This window comes from Hevea brasiliensis, chromosome 11 (genome assembly GCF_030052815.1).
Source record: "Hevea brasiliensis isolate MT/VB/25A 57/8 chromosome 11, ASM3005281v1, whole genome shotgun sequence".
Lineage (NCBI taxonomy): Eukaryota > Viridiplantae > Streptophyta > Magnoliopsida > Malpighiales > Euphorbiaceae > Hevea > Hevea brasiliensis.
In genome coordinates this window covers 1129737-1148160 of record NC_079503.1, presented here as the reverse complement: position 1 = coordinate 1148160, position 18424 = coordinate 1129737, and the positions used below count along the sequence as shown (strand labels likewise).

Genomic DNA, 18424 nt, shown 5'->3' with positions numbered 1-18424 from the left:
CTATTTTCATCATTTTCTATCCGTGAATGGCGGTGCTTTTCAGTGACGCGTGTCTATCTATCAGCAAGCTTTTGAGCTTCACCGCACAACAAATAAAAACGCCTTTTTATAATAAAATTAAAAAAAATAATAAATCAAAACTTTAATAAAAGAATAAATCGAACGATCAAATCATATTTATATATAATGAGTCAAGGTCTTAAAATAAAAAGCTGTATTTTAGATTGTTAAATAATTTATTTAAATATTAAAAAAATTTTAACAAAACTCATTAAGTGAATAAAACAAATAAAAACGCGTTTTCTCTGCATCTTATTCACATTTTTAATGAAATTTAAATTAAATGTTATTTATGTGATTGGTGAGAAATTTGCACTAAGCTCATTTTGTTTATGAAACTAATTAAGTGTTTAATTTAATTAATCCATTATTTTAAAGATTTGGTAATTTTTTGAGGTTGCAAACATGATCGTGTTGGCTTTTTTAATGGACAAAAGTGTTTTGCTTAAAGAACTCAATGCATTATTTAATTATGGTGGGAAACCAGTTCATTTTGTTTGCATATGAAGGGTTGTAAACTTTACAAGATTAGTGAATTTTTTTTTTTTTAAGGAAAGATTAGTGAAGTTGGCAAAGATAATTTGCTTTAAAAATGTCTTAATTATAAATAAATAAATGGATAGAATAGATATATTTTTTACTTTAAAATAAATTACTATTTAATTTACATAATTTGCCATTGTTATTTATTAGGTATTTATGGTTTGAAAACTCAATTATTCAATCTCTAATTATGAAATTTTTTTCATTCAGTTGATTAAATCTCCATTAAATGATATAAAAAAATCTATTTTTCTTTTAGATAAGATTGCTTGGTGATACTACTCGCTCAAATTGAGTCAAATAGTCAGTACTCGATCAAAAAATCTAATGTGACAGTTAAATTCAATACTCGATCAAAAGGTTAAAATAAAAGAGGATTTGATCAGGAGACAAACCGACCATAATGTGGTCTTTTATGTGGTTTGACTCAATCAGTCCAAACTAAAAAGACTTAGGCATTTTAGATTGAGTAGAAGAATGTCTGGTCTTGTAAAGCCAAGCAAACACGAATGCGAGATATTAAAATAAGTTTGCATTCTTGCTCGACAAACCGAGCATTAACTTTGTTGAGAATCAGTCATATCAATCAACAATCATGATAAATTTGTAGACGGGAATCTCAAAATAGTAGCCGAGCATCCAAGATTCTTGCAAATAACTATAACAACTCTTTAGCTTACAGTTTATAAATATGAGAACTGTGACACCTCTTATCCGTCTACAGTATAGCAGAGTAAGATATGCCACACAGTGTACCGAAATTCCGTATTTTATTTCAATTATTGTTATCATTCATTAATTTATTTCTTTATAGTTATGAAATACAATTTGTGAAATTTGACTCATTTAAGTCATTTATTGAAATTATAAATTCATTTGAGGTTCCGAAAATTTTATAGAAAATCCGGCAGAGTATCGGTTAAAAATGGAAAAAACAGTTATTTGGAACCTGTGAAAAGCACTTCCAATACATTTCACATCATTTTCAAACTCCATTATATCAACATATTCTCAATATTTCTCAACTATTTCTCAAAAATTCTTCTATTTATCATTCATTCATTTCACATGATAATCATGTACAAATCATAAATAAATACTAAATTTTCATTTATAAAAACAAATTACAAATATTTATATTAATACCAAAATATATTACATGAGTTTCAACTACACATGATAAAATAAAAGTTTAACTACAAAATACAAACAGTACAAAATATCAAAATGGGACCTAGTATCCTACTAATGTACTGAAGTCTGTGAGATGACACGAACACTATGTAGATGTGTATACAAGTCTCACCCAGTTTGTGGTTTGCTGGGCTCTCTGGCCAAATCTTCAGTACCTACGCGTTGCAAAAGCGACGCGTTAAGCATAAAACTTGGTGGTGCCAATAATAAAAAAAATATATAATATGCAAATAAAAGTAAAAATTTATTAGTTATTGTACTTATAAGAAATCAATAATTACTAATTTATTATTTAGTCGAAGGCTAATTACATCTTATGATATTAACTCTTTCTAGCATTTTCTTAATCATTTTCTTGATGATTTTGAGCCTCTTTTTATTGTAATCATTATTGTTCTTTATCTTGATATTTAATTTCCTTACTTCCTTTAATAATCAATTCAATTATATTTATACTTTTCCATGCCCAAGTAACCTATACAAATTGACCAGACTGGATAAACGGGTAAACTAGCACTGGGTACTAGGTACCTCAGGCAGTCACACCATCGGTGACAATGTGTCTCCCGGTGTGCAGATAGAATGGCTAATAAGCCATAAAAACAATAAGGCATAAAGCCAAATATAACATCATAATTAGTATAACCATAGGCTATCATATCACAGAATGGCATGAAGTCATACTCAGTACTGCTATCAGAACCCTATTGGTATGCCAACCTATTCAAACCAATCACACTAGGCCTACTAGGGCATATTACAAAGTTATTTCTTGAATATTTGTACTTAACATGTAAGGTTACTATTCATTTGATCATTTAAGTCAAAATATTGACTTTCTCATATATGATAGTTACATGAGTTTTAATCACATAGATTTATCACATTTTGATTCCCAAAAGTGTTAGCATTAGTTGCCAATTCATACTTCTAACCAATGGAAAATAAATCAAAATTTCAGTTTTGGGTGCTAGAGTTCACTGTTTCATTAGGCCATTCTACGGTGAGAATTTGGTCAAGTGTTCTTGATCAAAGTTGTTCTTTATTGTGTCTAGTTACATTTCACTTTTTGAATCACTCCATTTGGAGTTTTCTAACTCAAGTTATGGCTATTTCACCATAATTGATCGGATTGCCTTTACCCAGAATTTCTGAGCAATTTTGGTTCTGCCAGATTTAGTAGTTCAATTTTAGCTAGCAGTTTCATTTGGTTAAGTCTAGAATTTGAGTTTGTGTTCTACATAAAAGTTGTTTTAATTTGCCCAAACTTTCTATTGATATAAACTTCAGGTCAATTGAACCTTTCTACACTGAGTTATGACCAAATGAATGAATACTATTCATTTGGTCATTTTGCACAGGCAGAATTAGTGCTACCCGGATTTGGTCAATTTTTAGGGCATCCTAAGTTTATTCATTTGGTCATTTTGCACAGGCAGAATTAGTGCTACCCGGATTTAGTCAATTTTTAGGGGATCCTAAGTTTATTTTCTGGACAGGTTTCCTTCATCAAAGTTATATCATTATGTGTCTAATTTCGTGTCCAATTGGCCTTGCACCAATTGAACCTACACAACTCAAGTTATAGTTGCCCAAACTTTCTGAACTCACACCCAGTCCTGCAGGTCACTCAAGGCAGCACACCCAACCTCAAATCCAAAGCTACAATTCACTTCAATTCCTCATTATACTCAGCCAAATGGTCACTAATTGACCATTAAAACTCCACTTAACATTAAAATACAGTAACCCTCAATTCATCACAAACCCTAATTAATCAAAGTCTCAATCTTATGTAACTCCTAAAATCCTCAACTCCAATCTATATATACACATCAATTGACATCAATACACAAGTTTAATTGTAAGTAAATCATCAAAACCCTCACCCTCTCTTGGTTGCCGAAATTTGAAGTGCTCCTATCATGCATATTTTTCTTATTTTTCCATAATTTCTAGTTGATTTTTGTATCCTAACATGAAAACAAGAAGAGAGAGAGAGAGAGAGAGAGAGAGAGAGAAAGATGGCACTAACCTTGTTTGATGGAATTCTCAACTTGATAAACTTTCAATTCTCCTCTTCTTTTTGCTGCCTAGGGGTTAATCAAAGTGCAGGGATCAAATTTAATGGAGGAATCAAGTGGTTTCATGGTGATTTTAAGTGAAAAATGGAGCTTAGAGGATGAAGATCAACGGAGGAAGAGAGAGAAATATGGGTTGGCCAAAGAAGAAACGTGAAGTGCATAAAATTCTTTTTTTTTTTTCCATTCTCCTTATTTTATCTCTTTTTAATTTGGTTTTTAGTGGCTTGTTGCAAGGTAATTGGGTGGAAGTGGTTTAATGACATCATGTGATGTCAAAATTCAAAATTTTCATCCATTTTATTTTCTTTTCTATTCTACTCATTTTCAATTAAATTTTTAATAATATTTATTAATATTTTATATCATATAAATTATTTATTTAACTGGACAAGTCGGCAAAAAATCTTCTCTGAAAACGAAATGACCAAAATGCCCTCCATTTGGCTTATTAAGCGAAAATCGTCTGTACTGATCTAAAAATTTTTCTATGCGTTTTCTTGGTATTCTAATGCTATAAAAACCTCAATGACTTTTCTCTGGAGTCCCAAAAATTATTTTATAAATTTTTTCTCAGGTTTAGGGCTCCTAGCTGCGAAGACCGCAACTTCTCACTGGGTTATCCATCGCTAAGGCACCGGCTCATTTAACTTGATTGTATTTTATTTCTAAAATTTTTCCTAAATTTTTCTTATAATTATTTGAGTTATTTATGACTCCTCACTCTATTCAAAATATTTTTTCAAACGTTATAGCTGTTCGGATCGATACCGATTACCGAAACAGTAAAATGTACGAAATTGCTACAGTGAGTGTGTTACAAGAACCACGTATTAATTAGGTATGCTTGCTCTATTAAAATTTGAGTTTTAAGTATCAAAATGACTAGTTAATAGTCAATCAACCTCATAATTTTCTTTATTTATAGGCTGGCAGCATCACTTGAGTTAACAAATGTGATTTAAATGGTGGCAGCTCAGCCTCTCCTCCATTCTTTTATGTTTTACTCTTTTTGTCCAAATTGAAGTTTTCTTGTATCTCTCTATCTCATAATATAATAATTAGTATTGTGTAAATTATTTATTATTTATTTTAATAATATATTTAATATTTTATTTTCTATATTTTTAAAATTTTATTAAAAGAAAAAACTAGTTACAATCTCATCGACATTTCTTCTATTTGATTCTTTTGTATATACAAATCTTTATTTGCCATGTCAATCAATCCCTTCATATTAGACTTAATATAAAGTCATATTATAATGAAGGTAGCTTACTTAATTGTGATTTTCCTAATATCCATGCAAATAATTTGCCTTAAAAAAAGATGGATTAAGAATAACATACTGCAAAAATTTACACTCCCCAACTACAATACAAATAATAAAAGATATATTATCTTAGCTAGTTCAATCATTTAAAAAGTAGAGGTGGAGAAAACTAATCATCTTTAATTTAATGATATATATATATATATTGTACCATAAGATGTATTGAATTACATATCTTTGCCAGAATTTCACCATCACCATTTTCGTTGACTTATTTATTTTCTATTAACTTCCAAGTTGGTTTGCCCAACAATAATGGTGGCTTTTAGATGACTTGAAGCATTTAAAATGTACTCAAAATTTTTTAGTCAGGTTTATTATAAATTTAAGATATAAAAATATTAAATTATATATTTAATAAATAAATTATATTATATATTTTATATATTAAATTAATAATAAATTAAATTAAAAAAAAATTATTTGATAGAGATTATGAGTATAATATAAATGGTTAACAATTAAAATATAAATAATATGCAAATTGAAATAATTAAACTCTATTAATTAATTAATTAATTAATTTATATGAATTAAATTAATAAAATAAATTAATTTAATTATTTAAATTTCCATCAATTATTAACTTCATTGAACAACTTACTAAACCTCCATTAATTCATTTCCTTGAGGACTCTTTACTTTCATTTTTGTGGGTGACAGTCACCGTCAAGAAAATTGTTGTGGTGAGCTGAAAGATTAAAACATAGGTAGTTAAATGGAATCACATTTTACAAATTAAAATTTTCCAATAACGCAACTCTTTCTGTTGGCTCACCTACATGGAAATTTTAAAAACATTCTCATGTGGTTTAATAATTATTTATTTATTTAAGGTTTGAAATATCTTTACCTATATTAAAATTAATTTTTTAAAATATATTTTTCATATCAATTTGATACATTTAAATTTATTATTTTTGAAATTATTTCTTATTAAAATTGATGTTGTCATCAATCTCTAGGTGATCCAATGATTGATAATGGATCATTGAGATGATAATCAATAATGTGTTGAAAAAATATACTTGAATAAGTGTTAGAAGTCTTTTTATATGGTGATGGGTGAGATTTTGGCATGGTTATCGAGATCTTGTTAGCTAATCTCGAACTCATCTACAACCGTAAGTCACATAACAATATTGCCAGTGTGATTCTCAACAAAGACCATGCTAATTGTATTCAATGGCGGTTATTGTGTTTAAATTATTTCGATCTCTGATTCAAAATGCTGATCTCTTAATCACTGTCTTGTTAAGATCAAAACGATCATGTAAATACTATGTTCAATTTTATAAAGATTAGAGATTTCTAGACAAAGATCAAAAACTTGTAAATTTATTGACAAAGATCAAGAACTTGTAAATTTTCTTTACTCAGCATCCGTTTATGATAAAACTTGATTCTCATCAAGCTAATATCAGTTTGAAGTCAAAGTTTGAATTTAGAGTGAATCATATTAGAAATCTAAATCTCTGATCTATCATTTAACGTATGTATAATGATAAGTTTACTAAAGATACCTCGCATTACGAATGGTAAATAAAAGAATGATGAAAAATATTTATATAATGAGTATTCCGTTTGTTCTTAAATGTATTATGTATATTTTCAATTAAAATTGAAAATATGTCTTAATTAAATAATACTGAAATTATATATATAGAGCTATGAAATTTTAAATTTAAATTTGAATTATAATTAATTTGTAAAAAAAAAAAGATTTTTTTTAATAATTAATAATTTCATATTTTCCATCCTCAGAAAATTACACAGCATAGTGTGCTATTTGGTGTGTTATTTGTTGATAAATATTTAAAATAAAGTATGTAAGATAATAACAAGTTTCTTTCGATGATAGGTCCATATCAATAATCAATCCAATCTACAAAAGTTGTGGAAGCCAAAGTAAACGATAGGCATTTGCTTAACGGAACTAACACACAAACAAAACTGTCAATTCTTGTTGATAAAAGCATTACGAAAGGCAAAAACGTGCCTTTACACCTGGATTAATACAAGCGGCACCAACTCTTCTCCTGCGGGCTGCAGGAAGAACAGATTGCTTCTTTCTCACAGAGACAGGAGATTAATCGTGAAATTTTGGTTGGCTGTATCCCAACAAACTAATGGAGGATATCCAAGTGGGCATTTGCACATCTAACAAGATCAGATATGAAAAAAAGCCACATGATGATCGAGAAGTTCATTGCCAGATTTAATTGTATGATGTGAAAACCATCGAGTCACCCAACATGAACAGAAGCAGCAGTTCCCCCAGTTGAGTTAGGATGTGTTTGGTAATACTGTTAAATATATATATAGTTTATAAAAAATTTAAAATAATAATATAAATTTTTTTATTAAAATTATTATTTAATACTTATTTTTTGCTTCTTGTAAATTTCTTTTTTTAATCCTAACCGATTAGATTCGGATGAATTTCAATCTCCACATTTCACAATCTTGCAAATGACTGAATATACTAGTCAATAGCTGTTATTTCAGACAAAAGCAAAGGTGATTTCTGGCCTTCATGTTCATATTATGATTAAGGTGTTTTTTACGCCCTGAAATTTAAAAAGAAGGGTTGTTACGAGGCACTAATCATCCATTCGGCAAGCGGAAAGTTGTGCTTTGTTGGAACTGAGAACTTGTGTGATTCCAGATTTCACTTTGCAGGGACAAAGGCTCCTTGCAGGCCCAAGATAAAGTTAAAAGTTCACTGAAATGGGAAGGAGGTTGGCTGGGTTGGTAAGCGTGTTCTGTGGGCTCAGTGGAAACTAAACAACTGCATCACTAGGGAAAATGGGCTAAAAACTCCAGGGCCGCCATCCTCTTGGTTTTGAGAAATTGGGCTTAAAATACTTGCAACAAAAGCTTGTGCCACGCAGTTATATTTTCCATTAATGGATTCGAAATGTTCTGAACCATGCATCCTGAGCTCTCTCTCTCTCTCTCTCTCTCTCTCTCTCTCTCTCTCTCTCTCTCTCTCTCTCTCTCCTTTGAACTCTATCTTGTGATAGTGCTAAGAGATTGGGCAAGTTGGTGGTTAGTTCAACAATGTATAATCTGAATCGTATATTAATTTTAAATTAGGAAAACTAATTAATGTGACCTATAATTATGATTTTTGCGGCAAATACTTTTCTCTGCCCATAAACAAAAGATTGGTTCCCCCAAGTCCTCCAAACAAGACGCTTTGGTGAATGTTGACCTAAAAAGAGTTTGGGTGGGACGTGTTTCTGATGATAGTACAGTTTCTTGCCTCTTGGTGAGCCCCAAAAGCATAGAAAAAGAAGGGAAAAAAAAATACTTAGAATAAGTAGATGTATAAATTGCATGCAATGGGTCATCAGCACTACGCATTGGGTGCTGATCTCATGGATTACCACATCATTTTGTAAACCGAGTGGTAGGTTTGATGACTTTTGACTTAAACGAATGAAATAAAGAAAGTGAAGATAAAGATTAAAGGATCTTGCGTGGACTCGTAATTCTTTTAAGTCTTTTTACGTACTTATTTGATTTGATAATGGACTAATTTGGCTTTTGGCACTTGGCCCTTTAAGACTGGTCGATTTGGCACTTCTCTTTATCTTTTAACCATTCAAAAAGAAAACACCAACTTGTGCTGTTCAGGGAAGTGGACATGGACCTCTCATTGTGTCCTCATTCTTATAATTCAAGATAGGACTAAACCACAATTTATTTTCTCATTGAAAATTTTTTTAAGGTCCAAAAGATGACGAGCGATTAGTGACATAAAGAGGATGATGCAACTATGCTCACATCATCCCCATCAATAGTTTATATAGACTTTGCTATTTGCCAATTCCACGGGGTAGGTTTCATATTAATTATTGAGAATTATCAAGTTAGTATTACATATACAAGCCAAGGACCACATATGAAAATGTGGAGAAAGTGGTTCTTTTTATTTGTTTTCTTTTTTCCTATTGACCAAGACATGTTTGATAATTAAGGAAGTAAAACTTTTTGATAATTGTAAAAAAAAAATTCTTATTAATTTTCAGGGAATTTTACTTCGTTACATAAGAAAAATAACTTATTTAAATGAGGCTTGATAAATTATTTATCGATTTATCTTTTAATTTATTATAATTTAAATTATATGATAAATATTATTATTTTTTATTATTCAAAAATAAATTACTTCATAGGAAGTTAGTTTATATAACGAATACATTTGTATTATATTTCTCATTAAACAAGTTCCTTTGAAGGAGCATATTACCCTTATCCTTCCAAAAAAAATATATTTCCAAGGAAACAACGCCTAAATTAGAGTTAGGGTTATTGTATTCTAAAAAATGCCATGATTCTGCATACTGCTAATAATTTTTGTTCTAAGTGAAGTTACTAATAATCTTCTCAAGAATTACTTGCGCCGGCCCTTTTCTTCCTCTCCTATTATTATTCCTCGTGTTTCTCATTTTCTGGTATATATGATTTCCATGAATAAACTAGGAAAATAATAAGTTTTCAAGCAAAATAATCATGGCCATTTCTGACCATGAAATCTCAACATTTGACCTTTTAAAAATGAAACATATAGTTGTTTATCATCAATGTAAACATGAATATAGAATAATATTTTTCTAATTTTTATTCACACTGATATGTAGATATTAAATTCTAAAAAATGGATAGTCATATATAATCACATAATTTGTATAAAATAAATTAAAATAATAAACTTTATTAATTATTAAATGTATGAAAAGTATTTTTATTTTTTTTTATTATATTCATTTATATATATAATCGTCTCAAATATAAATAATGATAAAAAAACTGCAAATAGTGCTGGTTCACATCTAGTGTTTCCAATTTTGGGGTATTATTATAAGTTTTTGATTTGATAACCAAAATATTTTTCTTATAATATGATTCAATAATTAAATTTTAGCATTATATGTATGAAATATAATTGAAAAAGATTAAAATTATGCATGAGACCACGAGATTCCCATGCTTTTCGTGAATCACGTACTATTCCTATACCTAATCAAAGGGTTGGTTGAAGAAGTCACAGTGTGTATTCATTTTGTGCCAACTAAAGATGAATCCAAATTCTAATAAACCAACTTCTCTAAAACAAGAAAAAAAAAACCCCAATTTGTTCACTTTGTGCATCAAAAATAACATTTTATACCAGTCAACGAAAATTGATTTAGTTGGTAAGACTTAATCGGTGTTTATATTTAAATGAGAGTTTGAGGTTTATCAACTATTTCTAAAAAGAAAATTTATAAATTTCATTATAATCCCTTAATAAGATTAATGATATATTCTGATCTAGAATCAAGGGTGTTGAGTGTTAAATCGATGTCCTTATTGGTGGTAGTCTCACCTTCTCAGCTTGACATTCAAGTGTGCTTCATTTTAGTTTAAAACTTTAAATCTGTTTAACAATATTAACTATTATAGTAACTGTAGTTATTTTACAAGATAATAATTATTAATAATTAGTGATTTATTATTTATATAGTATTTTAAAGCAGAGTATTCGATAAAAATAACTATTAGATTAATTGTTAAATATAAAAATAGTGGTATTATTATTTTAAATTTAATCAAAATACTAAATATTACCTTAAAAGGATAAGTAATATTTCATAATTCACTCACTCAATCTCTATATATTAATATGAATATTTATACTACCGAACAATATGAATAAGACACTAAACCCTATCCAACAGTGCTAAGATTATTAAAACATTTAAAATATACTTTTGTTATTTAATATCTTAAAATCACTTATATCATTTATATATTAATAATAACAGGGAAAGATTCAAAATGTCTGGGGATTTGTAGTTGCGTAGTCAACGAGGAAGAAGACCATAAAAGGCTAATTGAACTTAATTAAAGCTCCCTTTAGCATTCAACTTTTTTATGCTATGTTATGTAATTTCATATGTGATTCTATAGATATATACAAACACACATTTCTTAATATATCAAAGGTCTTAATTTAGTAGTATTAAAATTATTTTTAAATTTATAAAATATTAAAATAAATTTAAATAAAAAAAAAATTTATGTTGTGAGAATTAATAAAAAAAATTAATTGAATTAAATTCCTATGAATTTCTAATTTTTAAATGGTCAGAAAGCGATGATAAAAATCGAAATTATTGTGAGATTGTATGATAAAAGGAAAGGATAGTTATTGAAAGTGTGAAAGAAAAGGGAAAGGAATAATGAGTAGATGCAAACACATGGTGGCAAGATTTGCGGTTAAAATGGACCCATTTTGCATGCACTTTCCTTCTTCGGCCGCCCTAAAGGCCAACCAGTTCACACATTAACCACTGTAGGGTGGGGCTAGGTCATGGTCTGACCAGTTCAATTTACCTTTTCTTTCCATTTGTTCAATCATATAATTATATATATGTAAAGTCTAGAAGTCACAATTAATTAAATACTACAAAACTCCCTCAAATTGACAGCTTAAGGGTTAAATTTTGAGATTTTTTATTTATTTAAAATTTGAAATGAGAGATTTTATGGATGAATTTTAACAACCGTTCTTAACATATGTAATTATAATATCATAGTTTTTTAATTTAAAAATATGGCATAAAACCTCCTCAATTTTTAAATTTTGCACAATAAAATCCTTCTAACTTCCAATCATTAGTTTTTCAATTAGACAGTGTCTTGGATAGTTACAGCGTAGCGCTTAATTAACATTTCTCTTTTCTCTTTCAAGTCATATGTAAATTGAATTATTCTCCTCTCTGTAAAAAGAATAATTTTTCACGTATACAGAATAATTTTATGCTTTGCATAAAATATGAAAAATAAATGTTGACTAGCCCTTTCTTTGGAAATGAGTTTTTTAAAGTAATTGAAGGTTTTTCAAGGTTTAAAAACCTTAAACTTTTGTTTAAGAAGATAAAAGGTTTTTTAAAGTATAGTTTTTAGAGGTTTTTAAAAATCTCCAAAAACTTTCATTTTTCAACTCACCAAATTAGTGGGTTAAGGAGGTTTTTTCTTTAAAACCTTCAAATACTTTAAAAAACCTTCGTTTTCTGCCAAGCACTAAAAAATTATGAATATCTGAAAACCATGAAAAATCTTACTTTGAAAAATTTTATTTTATAAAACCTTACTATATTCTACCTTCTCCCAAATGGAGGGTAAGTGTCATGTTTGAGCTATTCACGTTAGTGTCTAATTAAAAAATCAGTAATTGAAAGTCAGATAGATTTTACTATGTAAAATTTGAAAGTTGAGGGGGTTTTATTATTACATTTTAAAGTTTAAACACTGTAGTGTTATAACCATATAAGTTCAGAGACAGTTGTTAAAATTTATCTGAGATTTCATTGAAATAGGAAAATTATTGTATAAACCTGGTCTATTATGAATTCAAAATATAGATATGTGTGATACATATACTTAATAAGTAGATCTCACCATACATGTTATATTTTGAGTCATAGTAAACTGAATATAAATAAAAGAAATCCATAGATTAATTGAAATGGTATACAATTTCTATGTTTCTCACATTTATTTTATTTTATTTAATATATATTCCATTCACAACAGAAAATTAATCTAATAATATTTTCAAATTTTCTATTTATACCTAACGGACCCAATAATGAATTATCATCATTTTTGTTTCTCAAAAATTAAATCCTTATATTATTATGATTTAATAGATCACTTCATGAGCTCATGATCTTCAACAAGCCAAAAATTGAGTTGGTAGAGCATGATATTAAGTGTATAAAGATGCTAGAAAATGGCTCAATAAATTCATTATATTAATGATGGAAATTGTTTTATAATATTAATTAATTAATAGAAAACAAATATTTTAGATGAAGTTAGCTGAAATGTCTTGTAATTTAGAAATTGTTGACATTATTTCCTCTATTAATTTATTGTTTATTGGCTACTTGACTTGCTATTTAAAAAATAGCTAGTCATGATATGCAACATACAAGCAACTCCATTTGAGTTTTCCTTTATTATTCAATGGAATTTCCTCAAACTTTACCAAAATCTTATGTTGTCCTGTTCTTTGGCTGATGCAACCAGCATACATATTAAATATTTTTTTTGTTTAAATTCGATCTATTATAAATTAAAAATACAATATATATAATGAGATTTATTTATTAAATACGTAAGTTCCACATATTTATATTTTTAAATTAATGATATGCTGAGTCTAGTTAAAAATTTCTTCATATTAAAATATTAAATGACTAAAATTTTTATTTGAATATTTTTTTATTCATTAAATTTTATATAATATTTGTAATTAAAATCTCACAATTGAAAAATAATTTTAATAGTATTAAATTAAGATTTAACAGAAATTTAATTTTAATATGCAAAAATTAATGAGAATATTTTTATTCATAAATATTAAAAATTTATTAATATTTCAATTTAAATATTAATTAATTAGCTAATAAGAACCCAATAACTTAATTATCTTTGCCATCCTTTATTTTTATTTATTTTAGATATAGGCAAGGTTCCATGTTATATTTAAAAAGTAAAGAAAAATTAGGCATTTACAACATGTCAATAATATAAACCCAAGACAGAAGTCTTTAATTCATTTTCAAAAAAAAAAAAAAAAAAAAAAAAGAGAGAGAGAGAGAAAGTCTTTAATTATGTTATCTGGAACTGGAAGTTGCAGAGGTCACAGCTTTTCAAATCCTGGTGGGTGCATCACTTGTACTCCACTCTATGGAAATAATTCCTCCAACGGATAATATAATTAATTTTTAGCTGACAACGATTGGATAACACAGGGAGGGAGGGATAGTCATCTCTCTTTTTATTTTCAAATCTAATAAATAGATAAAAAAATTTTTAACTTGAGCTCCACTCATTTTTTACATTTTAAAAATAAAGGTATATTAATTAAATTATTTTTAAATTACTAATTCAATAATTATTACTATTAATTTAGCCTTAAATATAAATTAAATCCCAATTCGATTGCGTTAGGGATTAAACAATTATTTTTTTATATAAAAAATATATAAAAAAAATTGTAAATCAATAAAATGGTCATATAACATTTCTAATTAATTATATTAGTATAAAAAACTTATAAGTTAATTAATATAAAATAAGGCAAATTCATATTATATAAGTTTCATTTCGCATGGCTCTTTAATTATTTCGATGTCAATATTTTTTTAGTATAATTATTGTAGATTTATTTAGTAAAATTGAGCAATAATAATCTAAAACTAATAAACTCTTTGAGGAATATGGGAAATTTTTGTAAGATTATTTATTTTGGAGGCTAAAGATTCTTGAGTTAGAAGAGGAAAGATTAACAAGATAAAAATTGTGTTTGCTGAAAAAAAAAATCATTAGAAGAAGATAATTACATGGAAAAATCTCCAAATATAAGGAGAAAAATAAAAATTGTATGAAATGAGAAAAATAAAAAAAATAAATCTAAATTTATTGAAAGCAAATTAAAAAAAAAAAAAAAAAAGACAAGCTGTGTCCATATTCATTCTCTAACGACTTAAATGGGAAAGGTATATTAATGTACAAACATTGCCATCATTTCCTACATTTTAATAAATGTATGAATGAAATGAAATTTCTATATAATCATTCCTTTGACCAATTTTCTTATTATATATTGCTTGAAATTCTTATCTATATATAAAATGTATATATTTATATTTTAAATTTATGATAATTTTATTTTTTTATTATATATTGCTTGAAAGTCTTATCTACATATGAAATGTATATGTTTATATTTTAAATTTTGATAATTCTATCTAAATAAATTTTTCCAAAAATAATATGCCGACATAAAAATGTCATTCATGTTCAAATTCTTGTTTATTCTTTCTCACGTTCTAGTGAGTATGAAAGGAATTAATTTATAATGGTCCATTCCCCATTTGGCTGAAATTAACTAATTACAAAGCATATGCTATCATTTATATGGATCTTGAATAACATTCACCGATTATGAACCTTATCATGAATAACAGAAAAATCTACACTTATAAGACTTCACTTCCTAATATATATAATTAAAAAAAATAATTTTTTTTTAAATCAATTTCTTATATATATTGTATATGCGCAAGGAGAGCAAAATGAGAATAACAATGGGTAGGTAGAATTGCTCTTTCTGTCTTCACCTCTTAGAAGATCGAAATTAAAATAAAGACTAAATTAGTAGCTCTCTTCAGTATACCCAATTTAAAATCTCTAACAAAATTTTAGCTTATATATAAAAAAAAAAGTACTTCCCCAACAAGGGAATGAGTTTCTTCGTGATTTTTTTTCTCTTAAAATTTTTGTATAATTATATAATATATAAATTTATTATTAGAAATTAAAAATATAAGTTTTATATGTAATCTTATTAATATATATATATATATATATATATATATTATTTTTTTATAATATATTAAGTGAATTTTGAAGTCGACAAGATAATATAAAGGTCAACAAGAAGCAACTTGCCTAAGCTGTATCCGTTTCCATTGTTGATTAGTGAGGTGGATCCTTCCTTTCCCTTGACCCTTGACACGATCCCCAAGAATTCAATATTATTTGCATTTCACAACCGACGTAAATGACTTTCTTCTTTATCTAATTATAAAATTAAGGAAAGCGGACAACCTTTTCTTCCCATATGAAGCTGTCGATTCCAAGATGATGTCTCATGTTTCCTTCCCCACCAGTGACTGCTCTCTCATCCGCTCTTTCCACTAGCTTTCCTTGCCTCCTCACAACGCCTTCATTTTCTTTCCTTTCCGATCCTTTTCTCTTCTATATATTCAAGTTTTTCTCTCATTTGCTTGACCATCTCCTTCTTCAATTCAATTTCTCAATTTGCTTCTTGCACGTATATCCTTTCTTTCCATTGTAATGGACTCCACTTGGGTTAACACTTCCCTTGACCTCAACATCAGTCCTTTCTGCAAGAATATTGATGCAACTGCTCCGGTGAGTTTGCGCATATCTTTAATTCAGATTCAGTTTTTTTTTTTTTTTTCCTCTCTTGATGAATGAATTGTCACACTCAAGATTATTTTCTTGAAGCAGAAGAAAAAATCGGAAGGAGATTTTGTTGATGGGTTTGAACAGAAACTACGTGTTAAAGAAGAGGTTAGTTTTTAATTTATATATAATTTACGGCAATTCCTTGGAATCCCCAAATCCAAGAACTAAAATCAGAAAACTGGGAAATGTTTTATGTGTGCACAGGCTAGCTTTTTGGTTGAAGAGTTGACTAGGTTAAGCTCTGAGAACAAGAAGCTAACAGAAATGCTTACTGTTCTCTGCGAAAATTACAACGCTTTGCAAAACCAGTTTGCTGATTTGATGAGCAAGAACTCTGAGAAGGAGCTCGCAACATCTAGGAAGAGAAAGGCTGAGATGGGAATCAATAATGGAACTACAGAAAGCAGCTCTAGTGACGAAATAGATTCAACTGAAAAGCCAAAGGGAAGCATCAAAACAAAGATTTCAAGAGTTTTTCTTCGGACCAATCCATCCGACACTAGCCTAGTAAGTATATATATGGAAACATTTTTGGGCAGTTGACGCAATGATTTAATGCAATTCCGATCTTTTTCTTCTTAATTCCCAATATTAATAAATATGATTAAACTTGGTCTGCGGCTTTGTTCAACAGGTTGTGAAGGATGGATATCAATGGAGGAAATATGGCCAAAAGGTTACAAGAGACAACCCTTCTCCTAGGGCTTACTTTAAGTGCTCATTTGCTCCAAGCTGCCCTGTCAAGAAGAAGGTAACAATTAACCACATCAAATTAATGATTGCTTATACTTAATAGAGAAGGATTTTGGGTTTCTGATATGTGGGGAATTTCATTTTTGGTACTCAGGTTCAAAGAAGTGCGGATGATCCTTCGATCTTGGTGGCAACTTATGAAGGAGAGCACAACCACATGCAACCGGAATTACCTTTAGGCTCGAGCCACCACCGTTCAAGTTTAGCAGTTCCAATTCCCACTGCGACCTCTATGAGAGTTTCAGGCCCTGCAACTGCAACTCTCGACTTGATTCAACCTGGAATGCTAGACAATGCTAAAGAGACAGTCAAAGAAACTGAAGCTCCAGCAATCCAGGAGATTTTGGTCCAACAAATGGCTTCTTCCTTAACAAAAGATCCAAATTTTACAGCAGCTCTTTCAGCTGCCATCTCAGGAAGATTCAACCAAACCCGGATAGAGAAATGGTGAAATTAGAAATAGTATCATGACGATTGAGAGTTCATACTTTACTGTCTTGTTTGTAGGTTAATTTGATATTACTAATGATGTATATAAATGTTAGAGACTAAGCCAAAATCAATTAAAATAAAAAAAGAGAGAGAATTATTTCTTTGCAAAGTTTATTGGGCAATACTAGGCACTACCAGCTATTTGATCATCTGCAATGAAGAAGAAAGTTTATTAGGTCCTCATTTGGTATCAAAGAGCCTAAAAAGGTACTATTTTAAATGCCATTGAGAAAACAAAAAATATTTATTTTTGAATTTTAGATTATAATTAAACATAATAAATTGAATTTTAAATAAAATTTTAACATTTTTTAATTAATATATTTAAAAATTTTTAAAAATATATAAGATATAAATTATTTTAAACTTGACTCGACTTGCCCCATACTCAATCAATTTTTTCTTAATTTCATCTTGACTCCAATATCATGCAAGAGGAAAATACAGAAAAAATCTTTCCAACTTAAATTTTTGTAAATAATAATATATTTTTATATTTTATTAAAAATTAATTTATTTTTATGTGTTTAAAAATCATACATGGGTAGGGATGGAGAGGAGGGATCCGCCTCTATCAGTCCCCTCGCCTTTTTTATATGAATGATCTGCTTCATAAAAATTAATAAATCAACTGAAGGATCTCCAACTCACTAGCCAACCAAGCATTGAATCTTATTTAAGTAATATTATAGATAAGCACTTATTGAATGTACAGGAATTACTCTCTCCGTTCATAAATATAAGTCACATTTAATTTTTTATTTTATTTAAAATTATCTATCATATTTAAAAGATCAAGGAGAATTAATTATATTTTTTAATTTTATTCTTTATCTTTATAAAATATAATAAATATTTATATAATTTTTTTAAAATTAATATTATCACTTTATTCATGATAAATATT

General features: G+C 28.2%; 1 protein-coding gene across 1 annotated transcript; it reads left to right on the top strand.

Annotated features, from left to right (window-relative positions):
- Window positions 1–15900: 15900 nt before the first annotated feature.
- On the top strand, window positions 15901–17626 carry LOC110649512 (probable WRKY transcription factor 60). The gene is made up of 5 exons (XM_058129581.1): window positions 15901–16215; window positions 16315–16377; window positions 16477–16779; window positions 16907–17023; window positions 17120–17626. Exons 1-5 carry the CDS (start codon window positions 16138–16140, stop codon window positions 17474–17476), a joined length of 918 nt encoding a protein of 305 aa, XP_057985564.1. The 5' UTR covers window positions 15901–16137; the 3' UTR covers window positions 17477–17626.
- The last annotated feature ends 798 nt before the right edge of the window (window positions 17627–18424 follow it).

What these genes read in the sequence shown, in the direction of transcription:
- LOC110649512 (XM_058129581.1), top strand. Translation starts at nt 16,138, where the DNA reads ATGGACTCCACTTGGGTTAACACTTCCCTTGACCTCAACATCAGTCCT. An exon ending in ATCCATCCGACACTAGCCTA is followed by an intron (nt 16,780 to 16,906) that starts GTAAGTATATAT and finishes TTTGTTCAACAG; the next exon opens with GTTGTGAAGGATGGATATCA. An exon ending in GCTGCCCTGTCAAGAAGAAG is followed by an intron (nt 17,024 to 17,119) that starts GTAACAATTAAC and finishes TTTGGTACTCAG; the next exon opens with GTTCAAAGAAGTGCGGATGA.